This window comes from Coregonus lavaretus (genome assembly GCF_964263955.1).
Source record: "Coregonus lavaretus genome assembly, chromosome: 37".
NCBI classification, from domain to species: Eukaryota; Metazoa; Chordata; class Actinopteri; order Salmoniformes; family Salmonidae; genus Coregonus; species Coregonus lavaretus.
Genome location: NC_140024.1, coordinates 11822190 through 11835771, shown reverse-complemented (window position 1 = coordinate 11835771; position 13582 = coordinate 11822190). Strand labels below are relative to the sequence as shown.

Sequence of the window (13582 nt, the reverse complement as noted above, 5' to 3'; positions counted from 1 at the left end):
GGAATTTACTGTTGAATGAATGATTGACAGTATTAGGTAACATTGTACAGCATGTTTTCAGTCATACTCTAAATCATGTGCTTTGAAAGTCTGTCGATAGAGACAAACTGTCATGTGGGAATAGTGAGTGAGGGTGCACATGTGTATGTGCTGGTGTTTGTGTGTCTATATGTGTGTGTGTGAGACCTGGGGTCCTCTGGGCCTGTTGTCTCTGATTAGGATTACAGGCCCTTGCTAATCCCACTTGTCTTCTACAGTGTCTCTCCTCTACTCCACCATTAAATATCTGTATCAGTGTCACTCCTGTGCTGCGTCATTAAATACCCCTATCTCCACACAGGATTACACTCTGAGGCTGCTACATTGCCACTGCACTCTCCCAAGACAACCTCTAGTAGAGTACGGAGGTAGAGTCCTCGTCTAAACTGTTGGTGTGTAACATTGTCTTGGTGCGTAAAATAAGAAAATGTTGCTTAGCACAGCTGGTGTCAGTTCTTCTGCAGAGGGACTCGTCCCCAATGGAATTGTTGCTTGATGTGGTGGTGACAGGTTTCTTTGTTTCAGTATCCATATACACTGAGTATACAGGACATAAACTGACCAGGTGAAAGCTATGATTCCTTATTGATTGGTGCAACTCAATATTAGCAAGGTGTTCCTAATGTTTGGTATACTCAGTGTACTTTTAATGCACTAAACTAGTAGCAGTACTCCTAGTGGGGTTGCTCTGAGGTAACAGGCAAGCAACAGCAGAAGCACCAGCCCAGTAAGTAGCCCTAGCATCCAGGCTCCATAAGCAGCAGCAGAAGCACCAGCCCAGTAAGTAGGCCTAGCATCCAGGCTCCATAAGCAGCAGCAGAAGCACCAGCCCAGTAAGTAGCCCTAGCATCCAGGCTCCATAAGCAGCAGCAAAAGCACCAGCCCAGTAAGTAGCCCTAGCATCCAGGCTCCATAAGCAGCAGCAGAAGCACCAGCCCAGTAAGTAGCCCTAGCATCCAGGCTCCATAAGCAGCAGCAGAAGCACCAGCCCAGTAAGTAGCCCTAGCATCCAGGCTCCATAAGCAGCAGCAAAAGCACCAGCCCAGTAAGTAGCCCTAGCATCCAGGCTCCATAAGCAGCAGCAGAAGCACCAGCCCAGTAAGTAGCCCTAGCATCCAGGCTCCATAAGCAGCAGCAGAAGCACCAGCCCAGTAAGTAGCCCTAGCATCTAGGCTCCATAAGCAGCAGCAGAAGCACCAGCTCAGTAAGTAGCCCTAGCATCTAGGCTCCATAAGCAGCAGCAGAAGCACCAGCTCAGTAAGTAGCCCTAGCATCCAGGCTCCATAAGCAGCAGCAGAAGCACCAGCCCAGTAAGTAGGCCTAGCATCTAGGCTCCATAAGCAGCAGCAGAAGCACCAGCCCAGTAAGTAGGCCTAGCATCCAGGCTCCATAAGCAGCAGCAGAAGCACCAGCCCAGTAAGTAGGCCTAGCATCCAGGCTCCATAAGCAGCAGCAGAAGCACCAGCCCAGTAAGTAGGCTTAGCATCCAGGCTCCATAAGCAGCAGCAGAAGCACCAGCCCAGTAAGTAGCCCTAGCATCCAGGCTCCATAAGCAGCAGCAGAAGCACCAGCCCAGTAAGTAGGCTTAGCATCCAGGCTCCATAAGCAGCAGCAGAAGCACCAGCCCAGTAAGTAGCCCTAGCATCCAGGCTCCATAAGCAGCAGCAGAAGCACCAGCCCAGTAAGTAGCCCTAGCATCCAGGCTCCATAAGCAGCAGCAGAAGCACCAGCCCAGTAAGTAGGCCTAGCATCCAGGCTCCATAAGCAGCAGCAGAAGCACCAGCCCAGTAAGTAGGCCTAGCATCCAGGCTCCATAAGCAGCAGTAGCAGATGAGACACAGTAGAGCCTGTAGTGTAAAGCAGAAGCATTAACAGGATGCTGTCTGCCTAATTGCTTGTTGTCATGCTCTCTGTTCTGTCAGCACTGCCACCAGCCTGCCAGGCTTCTGCCATTTGCTGCTGCTTGCGCCCACCTGCCCACTCTTAGCATCCCCACGTTAAAAGGGAAATTGTATTCATGCAAATGCAAAAATGGCAAGCTGACCTGGATTCAGTTTTAATGACGAGAGCTGGGAAGTAATTATAATTAATTAGCATAATTGAATAGATCACATCTAGTGTGGCAGTCAGTGAGCGGCAGACATTATGGCAAGGCCCTGAAGCGTGTAAATGCCTGCTCACAGCCGCATCTCTGGTGCCTTTGAGGTCTGCTAACTAGGAATGCCCTCTCCCTGTCCTCCTTTTCTCTTCACAGCAATTGATTCTGTAGAGAGGGGACGCTTTGGCCCGCGCAGAAATTCAATTTAGGGTTATTACCCCGTATCAGTGATGTTCTTGCTAATTTGATTGTGGCCGGTGAAGTATCCTTTTAAAAACAATCGAGGGCAGGCCCGACAAAGATTGCTTTCGCTGCGATGCATACATAATGCCCAGTTAGTCTACTAGCAGGTTGGCTAATGCACTGAGCTGCTGGCCCCTCCCTCTCTCCCCACTCACTCTGCACTGTAGCCTAGCCATTTAAACAGAGTGCATTACCCATCAAGCACCTCATGATTATTTCAACAAGTCCTAAAAAAGCTGTCTTGTGGGATCACTTAAACATTGATGCGGGTAACGTGCAGAGATTGCAGTTCTGTGTAGGGAGCGCTGAGCGGGGCCTGGGGGCCTGGGGGCCCGCTGGGGCCTGGAGCCATATGCAGGTTATCTTTGTGTTTAGTGGGCTGTGATGAACAGGATGAATGACCCACCACCACCGCTCTGAAAGCAGCATCATTGCTTGGTGCTGAGTAAGAAGCTTCCCTGTCTGACACACAGAGAGAGGAGACACTTACCTACAGGTTGCCGCTACGGTTACCGGGTGATACCACGGTTACAGGGCCCTGAGTGAGGTCACTGTGTTTCAGGAGGAGACGGGCTCAGGGTAACATCCAGACACACAGCCCCAGCCACTGACCCTTTAACCCCTTAACCCCCAGCATTAATGTAGACATCCACTGCTCTCCGACCCCTTCATAAGGCAGAACAGAATTGCAGCCTGAGATTTGAGCAACGGCTCTGCCCTCCCAGACATGGCTTTGGTTATTACCAGGGCCAGCAGGTGTCAAACACTTGTCTATCTGAGGGATTAGAATCCAAACCTTTGCCACCCCTACAATAATACAGTTTGGCTTTCTGATCAACTTAGCTTGGCTTTTCTGTAATCGTATGCATAGCGTATAGGCTCACCTTAACCCCAGTCATTTGGATTAAGCTGCACAAACTCAAATCCACCCCACCCCCTCTCCTGCTGGGATGGATTTGCTCCTATGTCTCCCTCCTCATACTCATCCCAGGTTGTGTTCTCTCTCTTCTCTCTCAGGCAGGTGGTGGAGGAAGGTTAGGCTTGTCCTTATCTCCCAGGCAGCTCCTCTGCAACTGGCCCTATTATCTGGCTGTCAGAGCCCATTAACAGCTTATTGACGGGATATGAGACCAGCTCCCCCTGATAAAGCACCCGCCCGCCCTGTCTGTGGAGAGAAGAAGATGGAGAGAGCATAAACGACAAATGAGAGAGGGAGAAAGAGAGAGACAGACAGACAGAGTTAGGAGAAAGGAAGTGTGGTGCATCTTGATTTATTACGTTGCTGAAAATAAGCAACCGGAGCTCCTGTCTGCTCCACTAGCTATCTGCACCTCATATATCTCTCACAGACAGAGATGGCTTTCACTCTATGATGACTGTAGCCCAGATATGGGGAGACAGTGTTAAATTGGTAAATGTCATGAGTGACCCCATTATTCAAGGCTCAGAGACCTACATAATCCCCTCCATTTTGTGTCTATCTTTCAGGAGCAAGAGGGGAGGAAAGGCACAGCTTTAGAATAGATTCTCTATGTGTCTGAGTGCTAATTCCGAGCAGTGTTAAGCTTACCATGTCTAAACTACCACTACGTCTCTCAATGTATTCCAGATGTTGGTTTTTATTTGTGTTCCCCTGGACATATTTGAAAGGTTTTGGGCTTGGACAGTGTGATTAGGAAAAGCTTTGAAGAAAGGCTTTAGTTGGCATATTTGAACAACAACATTTACTGAAAGAATAGCTGTTGTGAAAGGGCACTAAGCATCTGTGAACTTCCTGTTCTTTTGATGTTCAGGTGGGTCATTCATGTGAAGACCAACATGTCTGGAACTGCAGTACTTTTGACCACCCAATGGGGGCATTATTGCCACAGCTTTTTAAGCAGCTCACTACTTAGCCAGACAGAACACTATAACTCCAGTGCCTGTGTGTCTTTACTTAGTTAAGTCAATATTACCTCTGCAATTTGCCTTCCAGTGTATGTATGGTTGTGCACTCTTATCATGGCTGTTCCTTTATGCCATGTTCTACAAAGGGGCTTTACCATATCTCCGAACATGTGTACCTAACATCTTCCAATGAACAGGACTACTGGTAGCTCTGCCATCTGTAATCGAGCAGGGGTAATTTAACCTGTGTGTAAGGTGCATATTGGCCTAGTAGGTGATAACCTATATGCTGTTCAATGTTATTAAGCAGAGTTCATTTGAAGCTGCGTTCTATTGTGTGTTTATTGGAGAAGCAGTTATGAACCAGGGTTATTGAACAGTGGGTTATTGCATCAGGAGCTGGAGGGAGATGGAGGTCGTGGTCTTATTGAAGTCCTTGTGTTTAACAGCCCAGGTTATTAAAGGGATCAGGTTATTACAGGTTTAGGTATTTCTGTTTAGGGTTGTGTTCTATTGACCAGGGTCAGCTGAACCTGAATGGAACATCAACACAGAATGTTTAGGCTATGTATTGCATTCTACTAGAGGTGGATACGGGTGTACATTCTATTGGACTGAGTGAATTCAACTTTAGTGATCACAAGCAGAGTGAGATGTTAATGTGTTTGTGTGTGCCTGCGTGTAGGTGTGTGTGTTGGTGTCACTGAACACAGTGATTCGGACCTGTCTGTTGTGGAGCAATACTATGACAGTGTATATTGTAGTGTCAGAATGCCCTGTGTCTCAGACTGACTCTCACAGTGCTGTGGAGCTGTCAGGAGCCAGGACTGAGCTGAATAACAATGCCCTCTGCTTGTGGATGTGTGTGCGTGTGTGCATGGGTGCGTGCGTATGTGTGTGCCTGGCTGTGTGTGTGCGAGTGTGTGTGTATGTGGGTTTGTGTGCACCTGCCTGCGTCTGGAGGAGTGAGGTGAGATGTCACTGCCACCGTGGCTCAGGAATTTGTTTACCAAGAGCCATGTTGTGTCACCTTGTCAGCTGCCTATGTATGAAGCCTGTGATCCTCCTCCCACCCCCTGCCTGCCTGCTGCCTGCAATGCTGCTTCACTCTCAGCAGGCCCCTCACCCTCTCTGCTCCACTCATCTGTATAGCTTAGCTTAGCACTAGCCGGGGCTAATCTGTGCTAACAGAGATATCCGTGCAGCGAACCATTCACCCTAAGCTCACATGTTCAGGGTGGCTCTCGAGTAGTGCTGGGAATTGCCAGGGACCTTACGATACAATATCATCTCGGTACTTAGGCGCCGATACGATATGTATTGCGATTCTCACGATTCTATATGTATTGCGATTCAATACTGTGATTTTATTGTGATTCCATGGTCCAAATATATTGCTCACCATATGTCTGCTGCAGAGGGAGGAGAGAGCCATGAGAAAACTAGTTTAGAAATACAAGTGCTGAAAACACTACTATCCCGATATGTAACTGTATTGATTTTCCCCCCATCACTACTCTTGAGGCTGCATCTGTACTGGTGAGCATAGCACTAGGCTAGCCAGGGCCCAGTGACAGCATCACTGTTATGTTGAGCTGAGGTAGGGGTTGAAGAGACAGCCCAGGGATTAGGGGAGCGGAGGGGATGTGGGGAGTGAGTGATGTAAATATCCGACAGGGCCATTACTAGCTTGCCCTGCCTGCCTACCTACCTGCCTCTCCCTCCCTCCCTGCCTGCCTGCCTGCCTGCCTGCCTGCCTGCCTGCCTGCCTGCCTGCCTGCCTCCCTGCCTCCCTCCTTCCCTACCTGCCTGCCTCCCTCCCTGCTTCCTCCCTCCCTCCCTGCTTCCTGCCTCCCTCTAGCCCTGCCTGCCTGCCTGCCTCTTCCTCCCTGCCTGCTTGCCTGCCACTGTCATCCAGCCTGCCTGTCTGTCTACCTGCCTGCGTGTCTGCCTGTGTGTCTGCCTCCCTGTCTGCCTCCCTCCCTGTCTGCCTCTGTCCCTGCCTGCGTGTCTGCCTGTGTGTCTGCCTCCCTCCCTGTCTGCCTCCATCCCTGTCTGCGTGTCTGCCTGCGTGGCGCTCCGCTTTGAGGTAAGGGTGTCTGAGGGAAGAGTGCCAGCCAGCGCTCACAGGGCTTTAATGAGTTTATTTCATGTCGGCTGTGAAAGTGCATGGCTCTGTCTCTCTCACAGGCACTCAAACAGAGTCGGACCCATAAACATAAAGTGCAGGGTGTAAATCTGCCCTGCCGTCACGTCCCCTCTCTCCACCGCTCTCTGCTCTGAGCATCTCTTTATCGCCTCTCAGGGGCCGGGGAGAGCCCTTAGCCCTCAGACAGGGAGACACCACCTCTCAAAACACACTTTTTCAACCACAACCTCCTAGACCAAAGGAGTGATCACAGATACTACAGTATGTTGGTGTGTTTGTTGGAGATATCTAGCAATTAAAAGCAGCAACAATACCAGTTTGCCCCCCCCCCCCCCCCGTGTTTCACCTCTGAAGGAATAGGACATCAGATGCTCACTTACAGTTTCCATGACGTCAGAGCTAACTGCCCCTCCCCTCTGGGTGCAGTGAAGTGGGTGTGAAACGCTGTGCTCTATTCCTGCTCTCAGTCTGTCTGTGTATGTCTGTCAGTGTGTTAACATGCTGTCCCAAAGTCCTGCTGCACCCTCACCAGACCGGCACCAAGAAGAGGGTCACTGGTTAGAGAAGGAGGGAGAGAGAGATGGAAGGAGAGAAGGATGAGTAGCTATCTCTTCCCTGACATGGGCCATGGTCTGAGTTAGGGGATTAGCGATGGGCTGCAGTGCTCTCCCCTCCTGGCTTGTTTCCTGATATTATCTTTAAGTGCACGCTCAAAGCTGCCCTCTCGCTCTCCTTCCTCTCCCCTCTCTTCCATCATTTTCCCCCTCTCTGCCCACTCTGCCCTCTCTTCCCCCTCTCCTCTCCCCTCTCCCATTCTCCCCCCCTACCTCCCCCTCTCGCTTCTCTCTCCCCCCTCTCACCTCTCTCTCCCTCCTCTCTCTCCTCCTCTGTGAACCCATTGGAGTGAGTCATTCCGGTCTGCTCTGGGAGTGATCTAATTGCTGTGTCTCCTCCCTGCTCTGTGTGCATGCCTCTGTGTGGGCCGTCACTTACACTCCAGTCCTACCAAAGTGCCTGTTGCCTATTCATTACCCAGAAAGCACTACAAAAACACACACGCACACAAACTACTAGAACGTTAGTCTGGTAGACAGCCATGCAGCCCTACAAATCAAATCGAATTGTATTTGTCACATGCGCCGAATACAACAGGTGTAGACCTTACAGTGAAATGCTTACTTACAAGCCCGTAACCAGCAATGCAGTTTTAAGAAAAATAAGTGTTAAGTAAAAAATAGATAAGTTAAAAAAACAAATCTACAAAATAATTATATTAAATAACAAATCATTAAAGAGCAGCAGTAAAATAACAGTAGCGAGGCTATATACAGGGGGTACCGGTACAGACTCAATGTGCGGGGGCACTGGTTAGTCGAGGTAATTGAGGTAATATGTACATGTGGGTAGAGGTAAAGTGAATATGCATAGATAATAAACAGAGAGTGGCAGCAGCGTAAAAGAGGGGGTGGGGGGTGACAATGCAAATAGTCCGGGTAGCCATTTGATTAGCTGTTCAGGAGTCTTATGGCTTGGGCGTAGAAGCTGTTAAGAAGCCTTTTGGACCTAGACTTGGCGCTCCGGTACCGCTTGCCGTGCGGTAGCAGAGAGAACAGTCTATGACTAGGGTGGCTGGAGTCTTTGACAATTTTTAGGGCCTTCCTCTGACACTGCCTGGTATAGAGGTCCTGGATGGCATGAAGCTTGGCCCCAGTTATGTACTGGGCCGTACGCACTACCCTCTGTAGTGCCTTGCGGTCGGAGGCAGAGCAGTTGCCATACCAGGTAGTGACGCAACCAGTCAGGATGCTCTCGATGGTGCAGCTGTATAACCTTTTGAGGATATGAGGACCCATGCCAAATCTTTTCAGTCTCCTGAGGGGGAATAGGCTTTGTCGTGCCCTCTTCACGACTGCCTTGGTGTGTTTGGACCATGATAGTTTGTTGGTGATCTGGACACCAATGAACTTGAAGCTCTCAACCTGCTCCACTACAGCCTTGTCGATGAGAATGGGGGCGTGCTCGGTCCTCCTTGGCTGTACAATAAACCCTGCTACTGTAATGTTATGCCATGATTACTGGATTGGATTGTCGACTGTGCTGTGGGCAGAGGAAGTGTAGTCACATTATGGGGCTATAGAAAACATTACTAGCAGCTGTTTTGATGTCAGTAAATAAAAAATCTGCTTTGTGATTTTCACGACATGGGTTGGGAGGAATTGTAGTGCATCACCTAGAATGATATACTTGTGATTGTTAGTTACTGGGCTTGTTGTTCTTCTGTTTCCATGGTTTTCTGGATGTGGTGGATGGTGTATTTTTGGATGTGTTTTGCCCAGTTTTCCTCTGGCCTGTAGTTACGTGAGGATCCAGCAGGTGGCAGTGGGCCTGCAGATGAGCAGGGGGATATTGGTGAATGTGGGGTCTCTCTCCTGTGAGGTTTGGCTATGTGTCTACCAAAATATCTTTGCCTTGACTGAGCATCCTCATCCACGGATTGCACTCGGATGAAAGTGTTGTTTGTTGATAATGGGGAAATCAATTGTTACACCTCAATCACAACTATTTCATGCAAAAGTGTGTGATTGTTGTTAAATCTGAAAGACAAGAGTACAGAAGAGATTCTCATAAAAATAGCAGCAGTCTAGTTTAGGATGCATCACACTAAATTCAGGGGGATTCCAGGGGTTAGATTGGCTTTTTCTGTCTTGATGTTCATCACATAACCAGACCTGTAGAAGTGGAGACAGGAATAAATTGAGAATGGTTTAGCTGTAGCCTGCCTCCTCTCTCTGTGGTGTCTGAGATGGCTACTAAGCCAGAGTGATTATGCAGAGCCTGCTCATGGCTGTAGAGAGGAGAGGAGAGGAGAGGAGAGGAGAGGAGAGGAGAGGAGAGGAGAGGAGAGGAGAGGAGAGGAGAGGAGAGGAGAGGAGAGGAGAGGAGAGGAGAGGAGAGGAGAGGAGAGGAGAGGAGAGACAAGCAGTGTGGAGATCAGATGCCTTAAGGAGGGTTTCCGCTTTAAAACAAAACAAATCATACTCACCATTGAGCAGCTTAGTCCAGTGTTGTGTTGAGGGAGACACTACACTCTGGAGAGAGATGGAGAGTGTTCTTTCTCACCAGACAGACCACTATCTACATTATTAACTCACCACTGCCTCCAAGTGGATTTTTAGGAGCTACATCTTTATTGCAGTTCATTCATCCCCCTAAAGCTTATTTAGACATCTCTCTCCACTACATGGCTAAACACACATGTCTATGTTTGCTGTTATTGACATACTCGCTCTCTCTCCTATCTAGCTGTCCTTGAAGTACAGGTCCCAGAGCTGCCAGTGGTGGCGCTGTACGGCATGGACACCACCCTCAACTGTTCCTTCAGCCACGCCTCTCCCTTCAACCTGTCTGACCTGAGTGTCTTCTGGCAGCTGACGGACACAAAGCGCAGCGTGCACAGCTACTGGGCTAGCCAGGACCAGCTGGCAGACCAGGGAGAGCGCTACGCCAACCGCACCAGCCTGTACCCCTCCCAGCTGGGCGCGGGCAACGCCTCGCTCCTCCTGAGGGGGGTCCGGGTGGCCGACGAGGGTAGCTACACCTGCTTCGTCAGGGTGGAGACCTACGGTAGTGCAGCCTTACTGCTCCAGGTGGCAGGTGAGTCTGTTCATTTTTTACCTTTATTTAACCAGGTAAGTCATTGAGAACACATTCTCTTTGAAGTTTTACAATAACGACCTCAGACTGGGAAAGCTGGACCAAGGCTTGGCCTGTAGCTACCACGTCTCCCGGCCTCGTTCTCGATACGTCTTTCCTCAAATCCTCAAATCCTCCATTCTCTTTTCCTGTCTGTCTCAAAACATATTGAAGAAGAAGGTCAGAGGATGGGGACCTTGGACCGCCTCCTCCAGTATGGTTGAGAAGGAGTTCCTCAAGGGCTTCACATACAGGAAGTAGAGTCCCCTCTTTAACCTTTTACTGCAGTGGGCTAAATGAGGGTCACACAGAGTGTTTCTTGGTAGTCTTAAATAAATGTACTTTGAAACAAAAGTATACACCTCACACTCATGGTTATGTTTTTTTTTTTTTAAGACACCTGTACCATGTTAGATATAGAGTTGAAATGTATTCAATTTTGAGTTAGCATCCCAATATTACACTTTATATACATCACAGAAGACTGAATTATAACAAAACCGTTTGACATAGAAACACCAGATTTTCAGTGTTTTTTAAAAATCCATGTTTATTAATTATGAAATTATGAAAAATATTAATAACATTCCACCCATGAGGCCACTAGAGGGCTATTTCGTCATTTGACTGCAAGAAAAGGGTAGATCACACACATCACAGGCCCTTCTTTGATAATCATGTGAGACCTTTAGGATCTATGCCTAACACAGCACAGAAATTGGTAATAAAACACTTGGTTCCATCAGGGATGCTCCATAACATGTTTGGTCGATACTTCCTGATTGTGGTCCTCTGGTTGTGGTCAATCACTGGCTTTGATTATTAGTTCCTGCCAAGATTGATTGTTACTAACAACTCGGTGATGAAGGTAGTTGTTCCATCAGAGGACCGTCATCACAGCTGAGTGCACTTTTATTTATAATTATTCTTTATGGCTTCACACACAGTGTTGGTGAACTCCTCCCTCCCTCCCTCCCTCCCTCCCTCCCTCCCTCCATCACCACTACTTTCCATGTTTTGTTGTTAAATTGGTCCTTTCCTCTCTATGGATGTATGTGCATTAAACAACGTTAACGTTTGACAGTTTTCCTCTTGGCTGGCTAGTCTGGGTAGAGAAAAAATGAAAAACAGTGACAAATTGGCCCCTTTTCATGCATTCGATTTATAGATGTATTATTTTTAGCTGGCATTTACAGTTAACATCATAGAGCTCCCTTCCCACAGTGCTCTGAGAAAATGACGGGTCTCTGTGGAAATCTGCCTGTCAGTCAAATGGATAGCCAGGGAGGTTAGTGGCAGGCTGACATTCCATCTTAGTGCTGAGAGAGCGAGAGAGAGTCCACTTTTCAAAAGGCAACTCGCATGAAGTTATTTAATCTCCTTCCTCTCCCTCCCTCCCCTCCCCATTGTTTGCTGTGATATGATTGGCTCAGGGAATACAGCCTCCTCTCTCTGCCCGCCGCCTCTCTGGTTGTGTTTTAGCTCAGGGGATTGGAGAGCCGTGAATTAATCCCAGGCTGAGCATTCACCCCCCTCACCTCCTCAACGCCCGCCCCCTCCTGCCAAACCCCTGAACAGAGCACAGCAGTCCCAAATTCTCGCCGCCGTGCCTATTTCCCCCAGGCCCCCCTTCCGGGCCGGGTCAGGCTGTGGTGGTTGTGTGGTATTGTGGGGCGGCTTGGCTCAGAGCCGTGGCTCTCTCCAGGGAGGAGAAGAAGGAGGACCGAGAGGAGCACCAGGAGATGCTGCAGATGATGTCTCTGGGATCTTAAGCTCGATGTTATGCTAAGCTCCCTAAATGTAATTAACAATTTAATGGGAATCATATCAAACAGTTCCCTGGGTGTCCCTCACTGCTGATAATCTGGCTAAAACTCTGTATGTCTTTGCTCCCCCCCCTTCAGCCCCCTACGCCAAGCTTCTGGTGACTTGGCTAAAACTCTGTGTCTGTTCTTCTCCCCTCCTCTCTCCCCCCTCAGCCCCCTACTCCAAGCCCCTGGTGACCCTGGAGCCGGACTCCAACCTGCGGCCGGGTGATGAGGTGGCGCTGACCTGCGTGGCGTACGGTGGCTACCCTGAGGCTGACGTACTGTGGCAGGACGGGGGCGGGCACAACCTGACGGACAATGTCACCACCTCCCTGGTGGCCAATGAGGAGGGGCTGTTCAGCATGCGCAGTGTCCTGACTGTCACCCTGGAGCCCAATAGCACTTACAGCTGCAGACTGACCAACCCACTATTGGGCGAGGACGGCCACGCCTCCGTCACCATCACAGGTGTGTGTGTATATGTGTGTCTGTGTGTCCCATTGCTGTCCTTCTTCTCTGACAAAGGCCCTAGCCTCCATTTTTCTGGAAAGTAAACAACAAGCTAACATTCAGAGACTTCCCACAGTGTTTTAATGTTGCCAGTTCAGGATAATCTTGTTTTCAGTCACACAGGAGCACGGCTGCCTATTAAAGTCTTGTATGCATTTGTAAATCAATCCGTCAGTCAAATGTTATGCCTTGAATATTCAGCTAGCTGTTCAGAGCTCCACAGAACTGAAGGGAAAATAATGTTCAATTATGCTCCAATAAGCCTAACCATCAGTTTCCGCATATCATTAAAACAGATCAGTGGTTAATTATTTCCCAGATGATTCCTATGAAACTAAAATAACTATTCATCTGACATTTGGTAATGCTAGAAGGTGATAAAGGATATAATATTAGAGCTAAATGGAAGTAATGGTAGTGCAGCAGCTGTACAGCCTGCAGAGCAGACTCCTAGCTCAAGCCTGCCACTCAGATGAAGCTACAGCCAATGTCTGCCGACCAGGAAGTGGATCAATATGTTTACATTGCTCTTTTTGGGTGAGTGGTGTAATACCTTCCTGGGATGTGTGGGTGGTGTCCCTGGGGTCTGCTCTGTCCCTTCCCCAGTCCCTGACCCCCTGTACCCTGGATGCCTTACTGGTGTACGTAATGTTTAGCGTGTGGAGTGTTTAGGGAGTGAGTGTCTGACGAGCCAAGGCTGGCTGTCTAATGGGAGCAGTGCTGTGTGAAATGGCTCATAAATAAGAAGAGTTGGCCGGGACCTGCTCTCTGGGCTGGAGCAAAGCTGGGGGGGGACACCCAGGTCAGCGAGTATGTGTGTCGTGTGTATGTTTGTCGGTGTGTTGTGTGTGTCAGGTCAGTGAGTGCTGCTCCACTGGGCTGGGAAATAACTGCTGTTTCCGTGCTGGGGCCGGCAGGGCCCTGAGCCTGGTGGCCTTTCCACAGCTCCACACTCTACAGTCATGACAAGGCCTCTGGGGTATTACAATGTTGCTAAATCCACAGTAGGAAGAGACATGACATGAAGGCCACCAACCCTAGAGTAAACAAGTGTTGCTGTTAAGCCCATAGTAGGAATACTGTTTACATGTTGCAGTAGACTTTAGAATAGTGTAACTACTAGAGACTATTGCACCTTGTAGTTTTAGTAATGGA

The 13582-nt window shown here is 49.0% G+C and overlaps 1 protein-coding gene across 1 annotated transcript in view; it reads left to right on the top strand.

Annotated features, from left to right (window-relative positions):
• Window positions 1–13582, top strand: part of LOC311111236 (CD276 antigen-like) — a 65428-nt gene that overhangs the window by 7444 nt on the left and 44402 nt on the right. The window contains exons 3-4 of the mRNA XM_084153951.1: window positions 9720–10070; window positions 12089–12385. Coding sequence (XP_084010077.1) covers window positions 9720–10070; window positions 12089–12385 — 648 coding nt within the window. The remainder of the gene's footprint in view (window positions 1–9719; window positions 10071–12088; window positions 12386–13582) is intronic.